A 19,663-nucleotide genomic window follows, 5' to 3' on the forward strand; every position below is an offset into this window, starting at 1 on the left:
TGGGCACAGACCTGACCTTTTACCGCCAACACAGCCCCTACGCTTCGGCCATATGTAAGCGCTGCGGGGGCGTACTAAAAATACCTAGAGTAGTGAGCGGGTCGTTTTTGCTTTCGTGACACGAACCTCAATCGGCTTACAAAATAAAATTCTATTAAAACATGCACGCCTTATCACGAGCACGAATTAACACGAAAATTGTAGGGGCGTGTATGTACACACGATAAAGACAAGTTAAATATCTTTATATAAATGTTATGTTCAGTTAAAAAGGCCTATGAAAATAATATTGTATAACTTTGAATAAATTCCGAAATAAAAAAAGCCAATGATTCACTTACTCAATTAAAAAGGGAAATTTAAAAGTATGTAACTGTATCCTATACTACATTTTTGAAAAGTCGTGTTTTGTGAATTGTGGTTCGTGCTTGGGACGTGACACGCGCCCTGCTCTATCAAAAGCTGCCCACGTTGTCACTGCCTGATGCCGAAATACGTTCATAAGCAGTTACAGCCGCAGTTATGTCCTCCGCTGGGTTCCAATGCACTGGTTGCTTCGCCGACATATTCGATGACGATTTTTGTACAAACGCCCAGCACACCCCCGCGCGTTTCGGCTACCGCAGCGCACACCGCTTACAAGTGATTACGTCGACAGCATGCGCTCCCACTCTCACACTCTCACCAGCTCATATGCCTGTGAGTGTGTGCGTGCGCTGCGACAGCGATGGTCTGGTGGAAGCTCGCAGTCTGAATGTTGTTCATTCGTCTGTTGAATTCTGAACGCTACGGTTCGCTCACTCGGGCTCTCCCAAGCAGCCGCATCAAGTGAAATACATATATTAAAATAAACTTTATAAAAAGCCTGAAAATCTTGTGTAAATCAAAAAGTGCTCACACAGATTTAGATAAGTGATAAGGCTGACAAATAAGAAAAATTTAAAGAAAAAAAAAACAAACAAAACAGACTCCAGTGCCCCTGCAGTAACTCTCTGTGCAGGTGCCAAAGACAGTTGAACAAGTGCAAAGTGCAATCCAATTAAAATTTAAATAATATTTACTACATACACAATGGATATGGATACGTTGCTGCTGCCGTCGCCGCCTGCAACGCCCCCGCTTCGGGATAACAAAGTGGAAAACGTAAGTCCAAGTGACTCAGAGCTCAAAGAGATTGACCTACAAAGTGGAGCGTGTAAATGTGTGTAAATTAGTGCAGTACAAACTAATTAAAATTAAATGCGAAAAATGCAGCCTGCACACACACACACATGCATATATACAGCTACAGCGAATTCCCGCATTTAATTCGTGCCCCCAGACAGTGGAGACGCCTTCGCTTTTGACAAATCACGCAACAAAAAAATATATATGGCAAGGCAAACCATTAAGTGTAGTGCCCGCTCGCTTGCACTCGCCGCATTTCTAAAAACAAAAGTCTCGCATCTCGTTCGCTCTAGTGTAACGCTATGCGATCACGCAGCGGGCACGCTTTCACGTGAACACCGCATGCACAGCGAGTGATACAAACACACATACACATGCACATACAGGGCGAACATTGGACTCCACAGCAATGTGGAGATGTCGTAGTTATATTTGCGCGCCTTGTGTTGCTGAGAGCGCGTCAAAGCGAGTGTCTCTCAATCGTGACGTAGTCAGAGGAGCGCATTTGTTTGAGAGCATTCGCGTGTGTGTGTGTGTCTGTGTGCGTTTGTGAGAGCGCGCGAAGGTGAGTTGCCAATTAGAAAAGGCAAGCGGCACAAAAAACAAACAGCCAAGCCCCAGACAGGCACCGCTGTCGACGGCAGCGTCTCACATAAAATATGTCACATTTTTTTGCTTTCGGCTTATCTGGCCCGCAAGCAAGCAAACAAACAAAACAACGCACACTTAGAAACGGCAACGTGCCGAGCCCATAAAAATCATTTAACTCAGCGCCATTTTTAATGCATGCTTTTCGGCTGCGTCGCAAAATACAAAAATATTCATTTATTGGCGAAAAGGCATCCAAAAGTTCAAAAAACTGGCATTAAACAAAACCAGTAAGTGCCATGATCGAGAGTAGCCGACTGGTAGCTACCCTGTACACAATTTGCGATCGATACATCTTCCAAGGCGTGTGTTTGTGTGTGTATTACCCGTCGCGACGTGCATTAACCCCGCGCTGGGCTCAGTTAAAATTCGCGTGGGGGCCGTTGCGGCGGGTTAAGGTTAAATGTGAACGGCCTTGTCCGCTGTTAACCGACGCCTACGTCGACGTCGACGTCCGCGCACACAATTAGCGAATTTTCGTGGTTTGCACCCGCTCAAAAAGTTATTGTAGGTCAACTCAGGCAGGGAAAAAGTGAATGCTTTTTTCGGGACGTTTATTGAACCCGTTGCTAATCGAACTTTTCCTTTTCTTGCTCTTTTACCCTGTAGGCGGCCAAGGACAAACAACAGGTCAATGAGAATCTGCTGAAGGCCAAGCTAAAACTGGTCGCCAATCAGAAGAGTCAAAAAACTGGCGCCGGCATCATAACACCCAATCCCTCGGACACGGAGGACGATGCCGCCGATGTGTTGCCATGCAAAAAGGCGCGCCTGGAACAGCCGGCGATAACATTAACGCCTCCACCCGATCAGCAGCAGCAGCTGAAGCATGAACACGAACAGGAGGCGGAGGATGCACTGGCGCAACGCGTTAGCGTCATCATGCGTGTCAATAGCCTGGGCACGGTCAGCTCCTCAACCAAGGAGGAGGAGAACAGCTCCAGCTGCTCCAACAATGGCGCGCTCGGCACACCCATTGCCGATGACTATCCCGAGGAGAATGTGTGGCGCAATCTCAAATACAAAATGAATCGCAAACGTGCCGCCGAGGTGGCGCTACCCACAGCAACAACAAAAGCAACTGCAGTGGAACCATGCAGCGCACCATCGGCACCAACGGACCAGCAGCAAAACACATCCTGTCCAGCGTCCGCCACGAGCGTCTATATAGCTGCAGCAGCTCCAGCTGCAAACTCACAGCTGCTGCTGCTAAGCAACGTCGCCGTTGCTGTCGCCGCCGCCGCCGCCTCCGGTGCACAGCCTCAATTACCAAGCCAGCCTCCAACTTCATGCGCATCTCCAACTATGTCCTCAATGGGGGGCAGCAGCAGCAGCAAACGCATTACCGCCGCCCAGGCGGCGGCCACACGCAGTCGCATCTACGAGTGCACCTTTCCCGATTGCGGCAAAAACTACTTCAAGAGCAGCCACCTGAAGGCACATCAGCGCGTCCATACCGGCGAGCGTCCGTTTATATGCAAATGGGAGAACTGTGACAAGCGCTTCTCCCGCTCCGATGAGCTCTCGCGGCACAAGCGCACGCACACCGGCGAAAAGAAGTTCCAGTGCGGCGTCTGCTCAAAGAAGTTCATGCGCAGCGATCATCTGTCCAAGCACGTAAAGCGCCACAACAAGGACAAGGCGAACGGAGTCAATCGCAATGTCAGCTTTGCCACGGCCGCCGCCGAAGCAGCTGCCGCTACGGCAGCGGCGGCGGCGGCGGCCGCGCTGTGTGAGCCAACGCTACAGCTGCGCGCAATAGCACCAGCCGCCGCCGTCTCCGCCCCGAGTCCAGTGCAAATGTCCAGCGCCTCGTCGAGCCAATCCTCCAGCAGCAGCAGCAGTCTACACATTTACAGTGCGCCGGATTTGCTGCGCCTGCAACAGCATCGATTGTCTCCATTTGTGGCAACGGCGTCCGCTGTTCAGGCCCGATAAATACACGCACCACCGTGGTGCGGCACAATCTCATCTCGACACACAGTATGAACCAGCTCAAGCACTAAAGCACTGGAGGCACATCCACATGCGGGCCAGCTGGCGTAGAGTTAAGACCTAGTTAAGAGCTATTTCTTGTCATCGTTATTTTAGATTCATATTACAACACAATTGTCCTTATGTAAGCCTAATCATGTACCATGGATATGCTTCACAACAACAATATGTTTCCAAGCACACATTTTAGTTTAGAGCTCTTCTGATAATACCTAGTGCATATATACTATATATACTATATACTATATATAGCTACAATTCTGTGATATTTAAGTTTTCTTAACTCTTTCTCTATTGTACAATAATTATCGCTCTTACATTTTTTTGTAATCTAAACAAAATTGTATTTATTGAATCATGTGAAGAAAATAAGCATGCAAAATACCTGGTACAAACCAAGGTACAAATCTCAAGAAAACAAAAAAAAAAAAAACAAAAAAAAAACCAATGCGAAAATATATTTTCCATAGAAATATTTAAACCATGTCTATCGAATGTGGGAATATTTGGATACGCTTGATCGAGGGATCGAGGTCTCGTACAAATAACGACATAGGAACTCGGTGGAAAATACATTGTTGATCTAATATATATCACAGTGCCCGCCCTTGGCAATTGGGCGTATTCTTTTTTTAGTCCATATTTGTATCTATTTCTATATATAGCATTAGCTCATTTGATTCGAGATAGGTGTGCCAAGCCGCCAGGTATTTAGGCACTCGTATAATAATGAATAGCTGACTGAATAGTGCACATATGAATTTCAATTACCATTTAAATTGGGCACAGTATAACAATAATGCATATATTTAACTATAATTTAAATTGTGCTGTTGATGCGAACTCACTCTTTCTTACGTTTGGAGACGTCGCTGGATGATGCAGCCAACCCAGTTATTTGGATTGGGGTGTCTATGCAGGGGCAGTCGCCGCCATCCTGTTGGCCACCGCCGCAGATGACGATCGGATGGGGCCGATATGGGAGGCCTGAGCAGGTCGGGCAGCTGAGGGATTGTCAGATCGTTACGGTCTGGCAGTCGTAGCTGGTAATCGGTAATGGGACTAGACTCTACTTACTGGTGGTAACCATCGCGCTCCAGATATACGATTTTGGCCATATACACTGGATATACCCTATAGAGGCAGATCAGTCGATGGGCCACATAGAGGATCGGTATGAGCAACAGGCAGCAAAGCAGTACGCCCACCCAGAACGCATTCTGCAATTGATCACGATATTAATGGGTATCATAATTGGATGAGTTTTGGCTACTTACGATCGGGTCAATCAGATGCTCGCAAATGTAACCAATACTTTTCGTATAGAGATCCGATAAATGCGCACAGCGACCAACGTTATTGCTTTCGGATATAACCATTTCCAGATAACGATCCGTTTGTTCGGCAATCGACTCCGTTAAATTTTTGCCAAGATTGTTGATATAGTCGACGCCCTTCTTGTTTATGAACTCTTGTGAGCGTACAACTGCATCAATCAGTCGCTGAAAGGTTTCATTAAAATTCCGCTCAGTAGTATATAGATATCTATCGAGTGTCTTCACGTTTCTTGTTATTGTTGCTATATATTTTGGAATTTCTTCTTCTATTTCCAAATATGGTCTCGTATCACGTACGGCAGTAAAAAAAGTACAGGAGCTCATCCACATTCTTGAATACATTGGACTGCCCTTGTAATATGTGTAAATTATATCAAGACCGGTTTTTTCGACTTTATCCGCCATTTGCTTTAAAGTAGTACGCGTCAATGGCATGCACAGTGAATCCGTATATAGAGAGCTATGATATGGAAACAATGGCTCCAGGGTTTTATAAAGCAAACGCATGTCTTTGGCACTTATCAGCGCCAGCTTAGACAAATCGCCTTTATGCCACTCAAATTCAGTTACTTCCTCTTCTATTTCCAATATGCCCCTTAATTTGTTGACATCGTATACGCCATTTTCTTTCAACAAATCGAAAATGCTTTCATCCTTTCTGCACTCGAACAGATTATTTGAAATAGTTGCGTTTATCGGATCTTTTTCCTGCTCCTCATCGGCAACGGTTTCGTTGATCCGGGAATCCATGAAGCTGTTCGTTGACGCAATATCTGATCGACAGGCACCATGATATGTGAGCAATCCAAGTATCAAATAAAAAAGTCCAACTATCGTTATCAGCGAGAAGACGCAAAATATCACCATAACGGTTCTGCAAGATTTGAAAAATGCCAAATAACAATGTCTCCCAATTTGTGGGCCAAGCAATCAACTACTTACACTAGCATGGCATAAGATCCCACGTTGTTTGTACGCACACACATGCCCCATACTAGGCCAATTATCAATAAGACAATGATCTGAAATGAACAGGTAATATATCCAGTACGAAATTAACACACAAAACATTCGCACGTTCAACCGCTAAAGCGTCGTAGCTTGTAGTATCGATGCTTTCACAATTCGAACATCGATACAACTCGCTCATTCATATTGCGATACATTCATCGCATATTTCGATATCGATACATAAATATAACTTATTGCGATCTTAACAATTGTATTCACAATATATATTTTTCTTGTGATCTCAATTTATCCAAATGCGCTCCGAGCCATTGTATTATCGGGTAAAATGGCCCCTTTTGGACCTCGCTAATTACCGATTAACGAATACGGGGCAATTCTTATTCGTTGTTTGTTTACAAACATCTTTTGGTGCTGCCCATGTGCATACGACAGGGTGGCAACACTGAAATGATATTTGGCGGCAAAAGAAAAAACGACCCTGTATGAGAGGTACCAGGGGTGTTCTACTACCAGCTACACACAGCCCATTGTGGACATTTTGAATATTATTCTAGTACTCATGGTATTCAAGGACTTACCAACATTAAAGTGAGGCAGACAAAAATATTGATAGCATTGCGATCGTTACCAAAGTCGGTTAATATGCCGTCTAATGATTTTCCAGAATTTACCGTTTTCTTGTGAACGTCATTCAGCATCTCATCGATAAGTGTATTTAATTTGTGCCTCTGATCCCAGAGAATGGTAGCACATCGATCTAACTTTGTAATTAACGGCGGAATAGTCGGAGCCATAATTTCTTTCATTTGTTCACCAATTTGCCATAGACGTATTATACCTTGTCTCGGTATATTGACCAAGTCATTTTTAACTGATTGATCTATTGCCGACCAAAAGACGGTTGAGTTAGGCAACTAAAAAACCAAAACAAAAAATTATTTTTAAATATTTTGCAATTGATCTGACGTGCATACCAAATCCATATGCATACATTTGGTGGCCCAATTTTGAAAGCCAAATGTCATAAAAGTCTCATCACACTTTATCTTGTTACATAAAATGATAAATGCGCGATATGTCTCACGATAAAAGTAACGCATGCCTAGATTAAATAGTTTAAAAAGATTAAAACAAATGCACACTATTAATAATAAATGTTTTCTTCATTCACTTTGTCGTTTAAAATGCGATCAATCAGTCAATCATTTAGCAAGTCAGTCAGACAATCAGTCAGTCAGTCAGTCAGTCAATCGGACAGACAATCAGTAAGTCAGTCAATCAGACAATCGGACAGTTAGTCAATTAGTCAGTTAGTCAGTTAGTCAGTCAGTCAGCCAGTGAGTCAATCAGTCAGTCAATCAATCTCATTTACTTACCATCCCGATAATTGGCGTTAAGGAACACCAGTCTATTGATTCTCCAAATAACTCTCTTCATTATTACCCTCGCCTCGATCATGTTTGTCAATATATTCTCCATTTCAACTAACGCATTCCCATCGGAAGTATCAGCTAGATCCAAAAATAGATGCTTATACGCATCTGCGGGTATCGCATTAAATGAACAAAATTGAAAAAAAAAAATATTAAAATCCGAAGGAACAACAGAGAAGAACGTGGAATACCTATGCAGAGGGCATAGATTTTTCAGATATGCAAGGTATATCTATATATATATATCTATATATATATATATGGGTACAAGCGCGAAACTCTCTGCATAGGTGGTCAATTATTTGCATACCAGTTGCCTGTTCAACCACATGCTCCTTCAGCTCCTGATAATTGGTGACCAACAAATGGTCGATGTGATCGGAGACATCTTTGAGAAAGGCGCAGGTGTCCTCGCCGGAATACATCAGTCTCTCCTTGGCATAGCGCATCCCTCGACTGATCTGTTTATTGGCAATGAACGCAATGATGGTCCCAATTCTGCAATTGCAATTGCAATTGCAATTAGAAACAAATCCCACTCAGACACCCGACATTTCAGACTTACATCAATCCAATGAGCAGGAATATCATGATTACACTGCACACCACGCACATCTTACCCTCCCGTTGGGCAGTGCACGGCGGACAGCCTCGTTTGCAGCGACACCAGCATAGAGAGCAATACAATATCCTGTAATTAGATTCAATTCGATTCAATTCTCTGCAACTATTCGACTATTCGACTATTTGACTTACCCAAGGATCGGTATGGCCAACATGAGTAGTAGGAAGAACAGGAGCAAGACGATTAGCAGCTTGTTGGCGGCAAGCATAGGCTTCCAGTCGTTCGATATCGTCCTGCGCTCCATGGTTAGGGTGCTGCCGTTCGAAACCGAAATATAATCTACAACCGAGGCAGATGCATTACGATGCCCCAGCGTGCCTGCGCCTGTATGTAATTGTATACGTACCACTTAAGTGAAAGTTGTCGGGGTTAAAGAGAACTTGAAGAAGACCATGTGCTAAACCGTAGACTGGAGTCATGCCCATAAACGAGGGTTTGCTAATATTTCTATATCTTGGCCTCGGCACGTAATCGCTATAGATTGGGTCTGGCACATGGCGCTGGCCGAGCTGCTCGTGAACGGTACCATGTCCCGGATAGCCCTCGCGCCACACCGTCTCCTCGGCATGGGCGACAAATATATGAAGAGCGCACGCGACCAGACATTGCACCAACCAGTTGACTGTCTTCATCTTGGGCGAGTTTCTTGCCCTCCGACACAAATGTAAAAAATTATAAAATAAAATTTAACAATTACGATTTCTCATACGTTTTCGGTTTGCATCGAAATTCGAATCGAGTAAAATTTAAAATGAAATAAATAAATAGATTCAAATACGAAATCTGAAGCATACAGTGTATTAAAAAAAATAAAATGAGCACTTTGTTGATCTAGCAAAAGCATTTCAACAATTTGACACTTAAATCAGAAAAGTCTAGATCGAACTTTAAAAAAAGTCTTTCCACAATTTCATAGAATCCACGCATTCGGGTGAAAGCGGAACCTGCAAACGAAGGCTGCGCTTGCTCTGACCTTTTTCGATACTTGTTGTCCGATTTTTCGAAATTTTCGTGTCTGTTAATTTAACTTGTAGTAGGCCAAGAAGTTAACTATCCGACTAAATCAATGTCAAGTACCATTTCAATTTGAATGTCTATTTCTCTACAAAATTTCTGATTTGGCACTGTTTGGCATAAATTCTTATATTCAGCTACAATTTGATGCTTACTTATTCTCGCTTATGTTTGGAGACGTCGCTGGATGATGCACCCAACCCAGTTATTTGGATTGGGGTGTCTATGCAGGGGCAGTCGCCGCCATCCTGTTGGCCACCGCCGCAGATGACGATCGGATGGGGCCGATATGGGAGGCCTGAGCAGGTCGGGCAGCTGAGGGATTGTCAGATCGTTACGGTCTGGCAGTCGTAGCTGGTAATCGGTAATGGGACTAGACTCTACTTACTGGTGGTAACCATCGCGCTCCAGATATACGATTTTGGCCATATACACTGGATATACCCTATAGAGGCAGATCAGTCGATGGGCCACATAGAGGATCGGTATGAGCAACAGGCAGCAAAGCAGTACGCCCACCCAGAACGCATTCTGCAATTGATCACGATATTAATGGGTATCATAATTGGATGAGTTTTGGCTACTTACGATCGGGTCAATCAGATGCTCGCAAATGTAACCAATACTTTTCGTATAGAGATCCGATAAATGCGCACAGCGACCAACGTTATTGCTTTCGGATATAACCATTTCCAGATAACGATCCGTTTGTTCGGCAATCGACTCCGTTAAATTTTTGCCAAGATTGTTGATATAGTCGACGCCCTTCTTGTTTATGAACTCTTGTGAGCGTACAACTGCATCAATCAGTCGCTGAAAGGTTTCATTAAAATTCCGCTCAGTAGTATATAGATATCTATCGAGTGTCTTCACGTTTCTTGTTATTGTTGCTATATATTTTGGAATTTCTTCTTCTATTTCCAAATATGGTCTCGTATCACGTACGGCAGTAAAAAAAGTACAGGAGCTCATCCACATTCTTGAATACATTGGACTGCCCTTGTAATATGTGTAAATTATATCAAGACCGGTTTTTTCGACTTTATCCGCCATTTGCTTTAAAGTAGTACGCGTCAATGGCATGCACAGTGAATCCGTATATAGAGAGCTATGATATGGAAACAATGGCTCCAGGGTTTTATAAAGCAAACGCATGTCTTTGGCACTTATCAGCGCCAGCTTAGACAAATCGCCTTTATGCCACTCAAATTCAGTTACTTCCTCTTCTATTTCCAATATGCCCCTTAATTTGTTGACATCGTATACGCCATTTTCTTTCAACAAATCGAAAATGCTTTCATCCTTTCTGCACTCGAACAGATTATTTGAAATAGTTGCGTTTATCGGATCTTTTTCCTGCTCCTCATCGGCAACGGTTTCGTTGATCCGGGAATCCATGAAGCTGTTCGTTGACGCAATATCTGATCGACAGGCACCATGATATGTGAGCAATCCAAGTATCAAATAAAAAAGTCCAACTATCGTTATCAGCGAGAAGACGCAAAATATCACCATAACGGTTCTGCAAGATTTGAAAAATGCCAAATAACAATGTCTCCCAATTTGTGGGCCAAGCAATCAACTACTTACACTAGCATGGCATAAGATCCCACGTTGTTTGTACGCACACACATGCCCCATACTAGGCCAATTATCAATAAGACAATGATCTGAAATGAACAGGTAATATATCCAGTACGAAATTAACACACAAAACATTCGCACGTTCAACCGCTAAAGCGTCGTAGCTTGTAGTATCGATGCTTTCACAATTCGAACATCGATACAACTCGCTCATTCATATTGCGATACATTCATCGCATATTTCGATATCGATACATAAATATAACTTATTGCGATCTTAACAATTGTATTCACAATATATATTTTTCTTGTGATCTCAATTTATCCAAATGCGCTCCGAGCCATTGTATTATCGGGTAAAATGGCCCCTTTTGGACCTCGCTAATTACCGATTAACGAATACGGGGCAATTCTTATTCGTTGTTTGTTTACAAACATCTTTTGGTGCTGCCCATGTGCATACGACAGGGTGGCAACACTGAAATGATATTTGGCGGCAAAAGAAAAAACGACCCTGTATGAGAGGTACCAGGGGTGTTCTACTACCAGCTACACACAGCCCATTGTGGACATTTTGAATATTATTCTAGTACTCATGGTATTCAAGGACTTACCAACATTAAAGTGAGGCAGACAAAAATATTGATAGCATTGCGATCGTTACCAAAGTCGGTTAATATGCCGTCTAATGATTTTCCAGAATTTACCGTTTTCTTGTGAACGTCATTCAGCATCTCATCGATAAGTGTATTTAATTTGTGCCTCTGATCCCAGAGAATGGTAGCACATCGATCTAACTTTGTAATTAACGGCGGAATAGTCGGAGCCATAATTTCTTTCATTTGTTCACCAATTTGCCATAGACGTATTATACCTTGTCTCGGTATATTGACCAAGTCATTTTTAACTGATTGATCTATTGCCGACCAAAAGACGGTTGAGTTAGGCAACTAAAAAACCAAAACAAAAAATTATTTTTAAATATTTTGCAATTGATCTGACGTGCATACCAAATCCATATGCATACATTTGGTGGCCCAATTTTGAAAGCCAAATGTCATAAAAGTCTCATCACACTTTATCTTGTTACATAAAATGATAAATGCGCGATATGTCTCACGATAAAAGTAACGCATGCCTAGATTAAATAGTTTAAAAAGATTAAAACAAATGCACACTATTAATAATAAATGTTTTCTTCATTCACTTTGTCGTTTAAAATGCGATCAATCAGTCAATCATTTAGCAAGTCAGTCAGACAATCAGTCAGTCAGTCAGTCAGTCAATCGGACAGACAATCAGTAAGTCAGTCAATCAGACAATCGGACAGTTAGTCAATTAGTCAGTTAGTCAGTTAGTCAGTCAGTCAGCCAGTGAGTCAATCAGTCAGTCAATCAATCTCATTTACTTACCATCCCGATAATTGGCGTTAAGGAACACCAGTCTATTGATTCTCCAAATAACTCTCTTCATTATTACCCTCGCCTCGATCATGTTTGTCAATATATTCTCCATTTCAACTAACGCATTCCCATCGGAAGTATCAGCTAGATCCAAAAATAGATGCTTATACGCATCTGCGGGTATCGCATTAAATGAACAAAATTGAAAAAAAAAAATAGTAAAATCCGAAGGAACAACAGAGAAGAACGTGGAATACCTATGCAGAGGGCATAGATTTTTCAGATATGCAAGGTATATCTATATATATATATATCTATATATATATATATGGGTACAAGCGCGAAACTCTCTGCATAGGTGGTCAATTATTTGCATACCAGTTGCCTGTTCAACCACATGCTCCTTCAGCTCCTGATAATTGGTGACCAACAAATGGTCGATGTGATCGGAGACATCTTTGAGAAAGGCGCAGGTGTCCTCGCCGGAATACATCAGTCTCTCCTTGGCATAGCGCATCCCTCGACTGATCTGTTTATTGGCAATGAACGCAATGATGGTCCCAATTCTGCAATTGCAATTGCAATTGCAATTAGAAACAAATCCCACTCAGACACCCGACATTTCAGACTTACATCAATCCAATGAGCAGGAATATCATGATTATACTGCACACCACGCACATCTTACCCTCCCGTTGGGCAGTGCACGGCGGACAGCCTCGTTTGCAGCGACACCAGCATAGAGAGCAATACAATATCCTGTAATTAGATTCAATTCGATTCAATCCTCTGCAACTATTCGACTATTCGACTATTTGACTTACCCAAGGATCGGTATGGCCAACATGAGTAGTAGGAAGAACAGGAGCAAGACGATTAGCAGCTTGTTGGCGGCAAGCATAGGCTTCCAGTCGTTCGATATCGTCCTGCGCTCCATGGTTAGGGTGCTGCCGTTCGAAACCGAAATATAATCTACAACCGAGGCAGATGCATTACGATGCCCCAGCGTGCCTGCGCCTGTATGTAATTGTATACGTACCACTTAAGTGAAAGTTGTCGGGGTTAAAGAGAACTTGAAGAAGACCATGTGCTAAACCGTAGACTGGAGTCATGCCCATAAACGAGGGTTTGCTAATATTTCTATATCTTGGCCTCGGCACGTAATCGCTATAGATTGGGTCTGGCACATGGCGCTGGCCGAGCTGCTCGTGAACGGTACCATGTCCCGGATAGCCCTCGCGCCACACCGTCTCCTCGGCATGGGCGACAAATATATGAAGAGCGCACGCGACCAGACATTGCACCAACCAGTTGACTGTCTTCATCTTGGGCGAGTTTCTTGCCCTCCGACACAAATGTAAAAAATTATAAAATAAAATTTAACAATTACGATTTCTCATACGTTTTCGGTTTGCATCGAAATTCGAATCGAGTAAAATTTAAAATGAAATAAATAAATAGATTCAAATACGAAATCTGAAGCATACAGTGTATTAAAAAAAATAAAATGAGCACTTTGTTGATCTAGCAAAAGCATTTCAACAATTTGACACTTAAATCAGAAAAGTCTAGATCGAACTTTAAAAAAAGTCTTTCCACAATTTCATAGAATCCACACATTCGGGTGAAAGCGGAACCTGCAAACGAAGGCTGCGCTTGCTCTGACCTTTTTCGATACTTGTTGTCCGATTTTTCGAAATTTTCGTGTCTGTTAATTTAACTTGTAGTAGGCCAAGAAGTTAACTATCCGACTAAATCAATGTCAAGTACCATTTCAATTTGAATGTCTATTTCTCTACAAAATTTCTGATTTGGCACAGTTTGGCAAAAATTCTTATATTCAGCTACAATTTGATGCTTACTTATTCTCGCTTACGTTTGGAGACGTCGCTGGATGATGCAGCCAACCCAGTTATTTGGATTGGGGTGTCTATGCAGGGGCAGTCGCCGCCATCCTGTTGGCCACCGCCGCAGATGACGATCGGATGGGGCCGATATGGGAGGCCTGAGCAGGTCGGGCAGCTGAGGGATTGTCAGATCGTTACGGTCTGGCAGTCGTAGCTGGTAATCGGTAATGGGACTAGACTCTACTTACTGATGGTAACCATCGCGCTCCAGATATACGATTTTGGCCATATACACTGGATATACCCTATAGAGGCAGATCAGTCGATGGGCCACATAGAGGATCGGTATGAGCAACAGGCAGCAAAGCAGTACGCCCACCCAGAACGCATTCTGCAATTGATCACGATATTAATGGGTATCATAATTGGATAAGTTTTGGCTACTTACGATCGGGTCAATCAGATGCTCGCAAATGTAACCAACACTTTTCGTATAGAGATCCGATAAATGGGCACAGCGACCAACGTTATTGCTTTCGGATATAACCATTTCCAGATAACGATCCGTTTGTTCGGCAATCGACTCCGTTAAATTTTTGCCAAGATTGTTGATATAGTCGACGCCCTTCTTGTTTATGAACTCTTGTGAGCGTACAACTGCATCAATCAGTCGCTGAAAGGTTTCATTAAAATTCCGCTCAGTAGTATATAGATATCTATCGAGTGTCTTCACGTTTCTTGTTATTGTTGCTATATATTTTGGAATTTCTTCTTCTATTTCCAAATATGGTCTCGTATCACGTACGGCAGTAAAAAAAGTACAGGAGCTCATCCACATTCTTGAATACATTGGACTGCCCTTGTAATATGTGTAAATTATATCAAGACCGGTTTTTTCGACTTTATCCGCCATTTGCTTTAAAGTAGTACGCGTCAATGGCATGCACAGTGAATCCGTATATAGAGAGCTATGATATGGAAACAATGGCTCCAGGGTTTTATAAAGCAAACGCATGTCTTTGGCACTTATCAGCGCCAGCTTAGACAAATCGCCTTTAAATGCATGCCACTCAAATTCAGTTTCCTCCTCTTCTACTTCCAATATGCCCCTTAATTTGTTGACATCGTATACGCCATTTTCTTTCAACAAATCGAAAATGCTTTCATCCTTTCTGCACTCGAACAGATTATTTGAAATAGTTGCGTTTATCGGATCTTTTTCCTGCTCCTCATCGGCAACGGTTTCGTTGATCCGGGAATCCATGAAGCTGTTCGTTGACGCAATATCTGATCGACAGGCACCATGATATGTGAGCAATCCAAGTATCAAATAAAAAAGTCCAACTATCGTTATCAGCGAGAAGACGCAAAATATCACCATAACGGTTCTGCAAGATTTGAAAAATGCCAAATAACAATGTCTCCCAATTTGTGGGCCAAGCAATCAACTACTTACACTAGCATGGCATAAGATCCCACGTTGTTTGTACGCACACACATGCCCCATACTAGGCCAATTATCAATAAGACAATGATCTGAAATGAACAGGTAATATATCCATTACGAAATTAACACACAAAACATTCGCACGTTCAACCGCTAAAGCGTCGTAGCTTGTAGTATCGATGCTTTCACAATTCGAACATCGATACAACTCGCTCATTCATATTGCGATACATTCATCGCATATTTCGATATCGATACATAAATATAACTTATTGCGATCTTAACAATTGTATTCACAATATATATTTTTCTCGTGATCTCAATTTATCCAAATGCGCTCCGAGCCATTGTATTATCGGGTAAAATGGCCCCTTTTGGACCTCGCTAATTACCGATTAACGATTACGGGGCAATTCTTATTCGTTGTTTGTTTACAAACATCTTTTGGTGCTGCCCATGTGCATACGACAGGGTGGCAACACTGAAATGATATTTGGCGGCAAAAGAAAAAACGACCCTGTATGAGAGGTACCAGGGGTGTTCTACTACCAGCTACACACAGCCCATTGTGGACATTTTGAATATTATTCTAGTACTCATGGTATTCAAGGACTTACCAACATTAAAGTGAGGCAGACAAAAATATTGATAGCATTGCGATCGTTACCAAAGTCGGTTAATATGCCGTCTAATGATTTTCCAGAATTTACCGTTTTCTTGTGAACGTCATTCAGCATCTCATCGATAAGTGTATTTAATTTGTGCCTCTGATCCCAGAGAATGGTAGCACATCGATCTAACTTTGTAATTAACGGCGGAATAGTCGGAGCCATAATTTCTTTCATTTGTTCACCAATTTGCCATAGACGTATTATACCTTGTCTCGGTATATTGACCAAGTCATTTTTAACTGATTGATCTATTGCCGACCAAAAGACGGTTGAGTTAGGCAACTAAAAAACCAAAACAAAAAATTATTTTTAAATATTTTGCAATTGATCTGACGTGCATACCAAATCCATATGCATACATTTGGTGGCCCAATTTTGAAAGCCAAATGTCATAAAAGTCTCATCACACTTTATCTTGTTACATAAAATGATAAATGCGCGATATGTCTCACGATAAAAGTAACGCATGCCTAGATTAAATAGTTTAAAAAGATTAAAACAAATGCACACTATTAATAATAAATGTTTTCTTCATTCACTTTGTCGTTTAAAATGCGATCAATCAGTCAATCATTTAGCAAGTCAGTCAGACAATCAGTCAGTCAGTCAGTCAGTCAATCGGACAGACAATCAGTAAGTCAGTCAATCAGACAATCGGACAGTTAGTCAATTAGTCAGTTAGTCAGTTAGTCAGTCAGTCAGCCAGTGAGTCAATCAGTCAGTCAATCAATCTCATTTACTTACCATCCCGATAATTGGCGTTAAGGAACACCAGTCTATTGATTCTCCAAATAACTCTCTTCATTATTACCCTCGCCTCGATCATGTTTGTCAATATATTCTCCATTTCAACTAACGCATTCCCATCGGAAGTATCAGCTAGATCCAAAAATAGATGCTTATACGCATCTGCGGGTATCGCATTAAATGAACAAAATTGAAAAAAAAAAATATTAAAATCCGAAGGAACAACAGAGAAGAACGTGGAATACCTATGCAGAGGGCATAGATTTTTCAGATATGCAAGGTATATCTATATATATATATCTATATATATATATATGGGTACAAGCGCGAAACTCTCTGCATAGGTGGTCAATTATTTGCATACCAGTTGCCTGTTCAACCACATGCTCCTTCAGCTCCTGATAATTGGTGACCAACAAATGGTCGATGTGATCGGAGACATCTTTGAGAAAGGCGCAGGTGTCCTCGCCGGAATACATCAGTCTCTCCTTGGCATAGCGCATCCCTCGACTGATCTGTTTATTGGCAATGAACGCAATGATGGTCCCAATTCTGCAATTGCAATTGCAATTGCAATTAGAAACAAATCCCACTCAGACACCCGACATTTCAGACTTACATCAATCCAATGAGCAGGAATATCATGATTACACTGCACACCACGCACATCTTACCCTCCCGTTGGGCAGTGCACGGCGGACAGCCTCGTTTGCAGCGACACCAGCATAGAGAGCAATACAATATCCTGTAATTAGATTCAATTCGATTCAATTCTCTGCAACTATTCGACTATTCGACTATTTGACTTACCCAAGGATCGGTATGGCCAACATGAGTAGTAGGAAGAACAGGAGCAAGACGATTAGCAGCTTGTTGGCGGCAAGCATAGGCTTCCAGTCGTTCGATATCGTCCTGCGCTCCATGGTTAGGGTGCTGCCGTTCGAAACCGAAATATAATCTACAACCGAGGCAGATGCATTACGATGCCCCAGCGTGCCTGCGCCTGTATGTAATTGTATACGTACCACTTAAGTGAAAGTTGTCGGGGTTAAAGAGAACTTGAAGAAGACCATGTGCTAAACCGTAGACTGGAGTCATGCCCATAAACGAGGGTTTGCTAATATTTCTATATCTTGGCCTCGGCACGTAATCGCTATAGATTGGGTCTGGCACATGGCGCTGGCCGAGCTGCTCGTGAACGGTACCATGTCCCGGATAGCCCTCGCGCCACACCGTCTCCTCGGCATGGGCGACAAATATATGAAGAGCGCACGCGACCAGACATTGCACCAACCAGTTGACTGTCTTCATCTTGGGCGAGTTTCTTGCCCTCCGACACAAATGTAAAAAATTATAAAATAAAATTTAACAATTACGATTTCTCATACGTTTTCGGTTTGCATCGAAATTCGAATCGAGTAAAATTTAAAATGAAATAAATAAATAGATTCAAATACGAAATCTGAACCATACAGTGTATTAAAAAAAAATAAAATGAGCACTTTGTTGATCTAGCAAAAGCATTTCAACAATTTGACACTTAAATCAGAAAAGTCTAGATCGAACTTTAAAAAAAGTCTTTCCACAATTTCATAGAATCCACGCATTCGGGTGAAAGCGGAACCTGCAAACGAAGGCTGCGCTTGCTCTGACCTTTTTCGATACTTGTTGTCCGATTTTTCGAAATTTTCGTGTCTGTTAATTTAACTTGTAGTAGGCCAAGAAGTTAACTATCCGACTAAATCAATGTCAAGTACCATTTCAATTTGAATGTCTATTTCTCTACAAAATTTCTGATTTGGCACTGTTTGGCATAAATTCTTATATTCAGCTACAATTTGATGCTTACTTATTCTCGCTTATGTTTGGAGACGTCGCTGGATGATGCACCCAACCCAGTTATTTGGATTGGGGTGTCTATGCAGGGGCAGTCGCCGCCATCCTGTTGGCCACCGCCGCAGATGACGATCGGATGGGGCCGATATGGGAGGCCTGAGCAGGTCGGGCAGCTGAGGGATTGTCAGATCGTTACGGTCTGGCAGTCGTAGCTGGTAATCGGTAATGGGACTAGACTCTACTTACTGGTGGTAACCATCGCGCTCCAGATATACGATTTTGGCCATATACACTGGATATACCCTATAGAGGCAGATCAGTCGATGGGCCACATAGAGGATCGGTATGAGCAACAGGCAGCAAAGCAGTACGCCCACCCAGAACGCATTCTGCAATTGATCACGATATTAATGGGTATCATAATTGGATGAGTTTTGGCTACTTACGATCGGGTCAATCAGATGCTCGCAAATGTAACCAATACTTTTCGTATAGAGATCCGATAAATGCGCACAGCGACCAACGTTATTGCTTTCGGATATAACCATTTCCAGATAACGATCCGTTTGTTCGGCAATCGACTCCGTTAAATTTTTGCCAAGATTGTTGATATAGTCGACGCCCTTCTTGTTTATGAACTCTTGTGAGCGTACTATTGCATCAATCAGTGGCTAAAAGGTTTCATTAAAATTCCGGTGCAACTTTTCTGTTAAATTTTCACTTTTCAAGAAATCGATAAGAATTGATTTTCGAATAAGGTTTTGAGCTGCAGTTAATAGGTATACCTTACATAGTTTATTTTATGGATATTTAATTTGAACTTATCTTAACATATGGGAATATTACCAGGTAGAAAGTGAATTAAATTGGCATCAATTTTGAGGACAATCTGGCTTAGGTTCAAAAATCATAAAAATATGCGTCTCTATAAAACAAG

At 42.2% G+C, this 19,663-nt stretch overlaps 4 protein-coding genes across 8 annotated transcripts; 1 reads left to right on the plus strand and 3 right to left on the minus strand.

The window, feature by feature from the left end:
- The first annotated feature begins 759 nt into the window (after nucleotides 1–759).
- On the plus strand, nucleotides 760–3,943 carry cbt (cabut). The gene is made up of 2 exons (XM_064683563.1): nucleotides 760–1,143; nucleotides 2,425–3,943. The coding sequence occupies exons 1-2, from the start codon at nucleotides 1,072–1,074 to the stop codon at nucleotides 3,751–3,753; spliced, it is 1,401 nt and encodes a 466-aa protein (XP_064539633.1). The 5' UTR covers nucleotides 760–1,071; the 3' UTR covers nucleotides 3,754–3,943.
- Nucleotides 3,944–4,583: 640 nt separating this feature from the next.
- Nucleotides 4,584–8,809, minus strand: LOC135429300 (prominin-like protein). 2 transcript variants are annotated; one of them, XM_064683569.1, is made up of 11 exons: nucleotides 8,524–8,809; nucleotides 8,309–8,456; nucleotides 8,118–8,243; nucleotides 7,863–8,050; nucleotides 7,496–7,660; nucleotides 7,094–7,221; nucleotides 6,698–7,033; nucleotides 6,090–6,169; nucleotides 5,088–6,021; nucleotides 4,888–5,030; nucleotides 4,584–4,814 (listed from the first exon to the last, which is right to left on the minus strand). In XM_064683569.1, the coding sequence occupies exons 1-11, from the start codon at nucleotides 8,807–8,809 to the stop codon at nucleotides 4,655–4,657; spliced, it is 2,694 nt and encodes an 897-aa protein (XP_064539639.1). In that variant the 3' UTR covers nucleotides 4,584–4,654. The 2 variants fall into 2 exon arrangements, with proteins under 2 accessions (XP_064539639.1, XP_064539640.1); XM_064683570.1 differs by lacking the exons at nucleotides 4,584–4,814; nucleotides 4,888–5,030; nucleotides 5,088–6,021; nucleotides 6,090–6,169; nucleotides 7,094–7,221 and having other exon boundaries at nucleotides 6,898–7,033.
- Nucleotides 8,666–13,503, minus strand: LOC135429299 (prominin-like protein). 2 transcript variants are annotated; one of them, XM_064683567.1, is made up of 12 exons: nucleotides 13,218–13,503; nucleotides 13,003–13,150; nucleotides 12,812–12,937; nucleotides 12,557–12,744; nucleotides 12,188–12,352; nucleotides 11,786–11,913; nucleotides 11,390–11,725; nucleotides 10,782–10,861; nucleotides 9,780–10,713; nucleotides 9,580–9,722; nucleotides 9,347–9,506; nucleotides 8,666–8,828 (listed from the first exon to the last, which is right to left on the minus strand). In XM_064683567.1, the coding sequence occupies exons 1-11, from the start codon at nucleotides 13,501–13,503 to the stop codon at nucleotides 9,347–9,349; spliced, it is 2,694 nt and encodes an 897-aa protein (XP_064539637.1). In that variant the 3' UTR covers nucleotides 8,666–8,828. The 2 variants fall into 2 exon arrangements, with proteins under 2 accessions (XP_064539637.1, XP_064539638.1); XM_064683568.1 differs by lacking the exons at nucleotides 8,666–8,828; nucleotides 9,347–9,506; nucleotides 9,580–9,722; ... (1 more) ...; nucleotides 10,782–10,861; nucleotides 11,786–11,913 and having other exon boundaries at nucleotides 11,590–11,725.
- Nucleotides 13,360–19,371, minus strand: LOC135429298 (prominin-like protein). Of its 3 annotated transcripts, XM_064683564.1 has the most exons (15): nucleotides 19,173–19,368; nucleotides 18,973–19,115; nucleotides 18,740–18,899; nucleotides 17,916–18,220; nucleotides 17,701–17,848; nucleotides 17,510–17,635; nucleotides 17,255–17,442; nucleotides 16,888–17,052; nucleotides 16,486–16,613; nucleotides 16,090–16,425; nucleotides 15,482–15,561; nucleotides 14,474–15,413; nucleotides 14,274–14,416; nucleotides 14,041–14,200; nucleotides 13,360–13,522 (listed from the first exon to the last, which is right to left on the minus strand). In XM_064683564.1, exons 4-14 carry the CDS (start codon nucleotides 18,199–18,201, stop codon nucleotides 14,041–14,043), a joined length of 2,700 nt encoding a protein of 899 aa, XP_064539634.1. In that variant the 5' UTR covers nucleotides 18,202–18,220; nucleotides 18,740–18,899; nucleotides 18,973–19,115; nucleotides 19,173–19,368; the 3' UTR covers nucleotides 13,360–13,522. The 3 variants fall into 3 exon arrangements, with proteins under 3 accessions (XP_064539634.1, XP_064539635.1, XP_064539636.1); XM_064683565.1 differs by lacking the exons at nucleotides 18,740–18,899; nucleotides 18,973–19,115; nucleotides 19,173–19,368 and having other exon boundaries at nucleotides 17,916–18,339; XM_064683566.1 differs by lacking the exons at nucleotides 13,360–13,522; nucleotides 14,041–14,200; nucleotides 14,274–14,416; ... (1 more) ...; nucleotides 15,482–15,561; nucleotides 16,486–16,613 and having other exon boundaries at nucleotides 16,290–16,425; nucleotides 19,173–19,371.
- Nucleotides 19,372–19,663: the final 292 nt, after the last annotated feature.

The sequence above is a fragment of the Drosophila montana genome, unplaced genomic scaffold, assembly GCF_035044405.1.
Source record: "Drosophila montana isolate Dmon_TW-CO22-7 unplaced genomic scaffold, ASM3504440v1 contig_2626_1, whole genome shotgun sequence".
NCBI classification, from domain to species: Eukaryota; Metazoa; Arthropoda; class Insecta; order Diptera; family Drosophilidae; genus Drosophila; species Drosophila montana.

What these genes read in the sequence shown, in the direction of transcription:
- cbt (XM_064683563.1), top strand. Translation starts at nt 1,072, where the DNA reads ATGGATATGGATACGTTGCTGCTGCCGTCGCCGCCTGCAACGCCCCCG. An exon ending in GGGATAACAAAGTGGAAAAC is followed by an intron (nt 1,144 to 2,424) that starts GTAAGTCCAAGT and finishes TTTACCCTGTAG; the next exon opens with GCGGCCAAGGACAAACAACA.
- LOC135429300 (XM_064683569.1), bottom strand. Translation starts at nt 8,809, where the DNA reads ATGAAGACAGTCAACTGGTTGGTGCAATGTCTGGTCGCGTGCGCTCTT. An exon ending in CGACAACTTTCACTTAAGTG is followed by an intron (nt 8,457 to 8,523) that starts GTACGTATACAA and finishes CCTCGGTTGTAG; the next exon opens with ATTATATTTCGGTTTCGAAC. An exon ending in TTGGCCATACCGATCCTTGG is followed by an intron (nt 8,244 to 8,308) that starts GTAAGTCAAATA and finishes ATCTAATTACAG; the next exon opens with GATATTGTATTGCTCTCTAT.
- LOC135429299 (XM_064683567.1), bottom strand. Translation starts at nt 13,503, where the DNA reads ATGAAGACAGTCAACTGGTTGGTGCAATGTCTGGTCGCGTGCGCTCTT. An exon ending in GGATCTTATGCCATGCTAGT is followed by an intron (nt 10,714 to 10,781) that starts GTAAGTAGTTGA and finishes CAAATCTTGCAG; the next exon opens with AACCGTTATGGTGATATTTT. An exon ending in GAGCGCGATGGTTACCACCA is followed by an intron (nt 9,507 to 9,579) that starts GTAAGTAGAGTC and finishes ACAATCCCTCAG; the next exon opens with CTGCCCGACCTGCTCAGGCC.
- LOC135429298 (XM_064683564.1), bottom strand. Translation starts at nt 18,201, where the DNA reads ATGAAGACAGTCAACTGGTTGGTGCAATGTCTGGTCGCGTGCGCTCTT. An exon ending in TTCCTGCTCATTGGATTGAT is followed by an intron (nt 17,443 to 17,509) that starts GTAAGTCTGAAA and finishes TTGCAATTGCAG; the next exon opens with AATTGGGACCATCATTGCGT. An exon ending in GAGCGCGATGGTTACCATCA is followed by an intron (nt 14,201 to 14,273) that starts GTAAGTAGAGTC and finishes ACAATCCCTCAG; the next exon opens with CTGCCCGACCTGCTCAGGCC.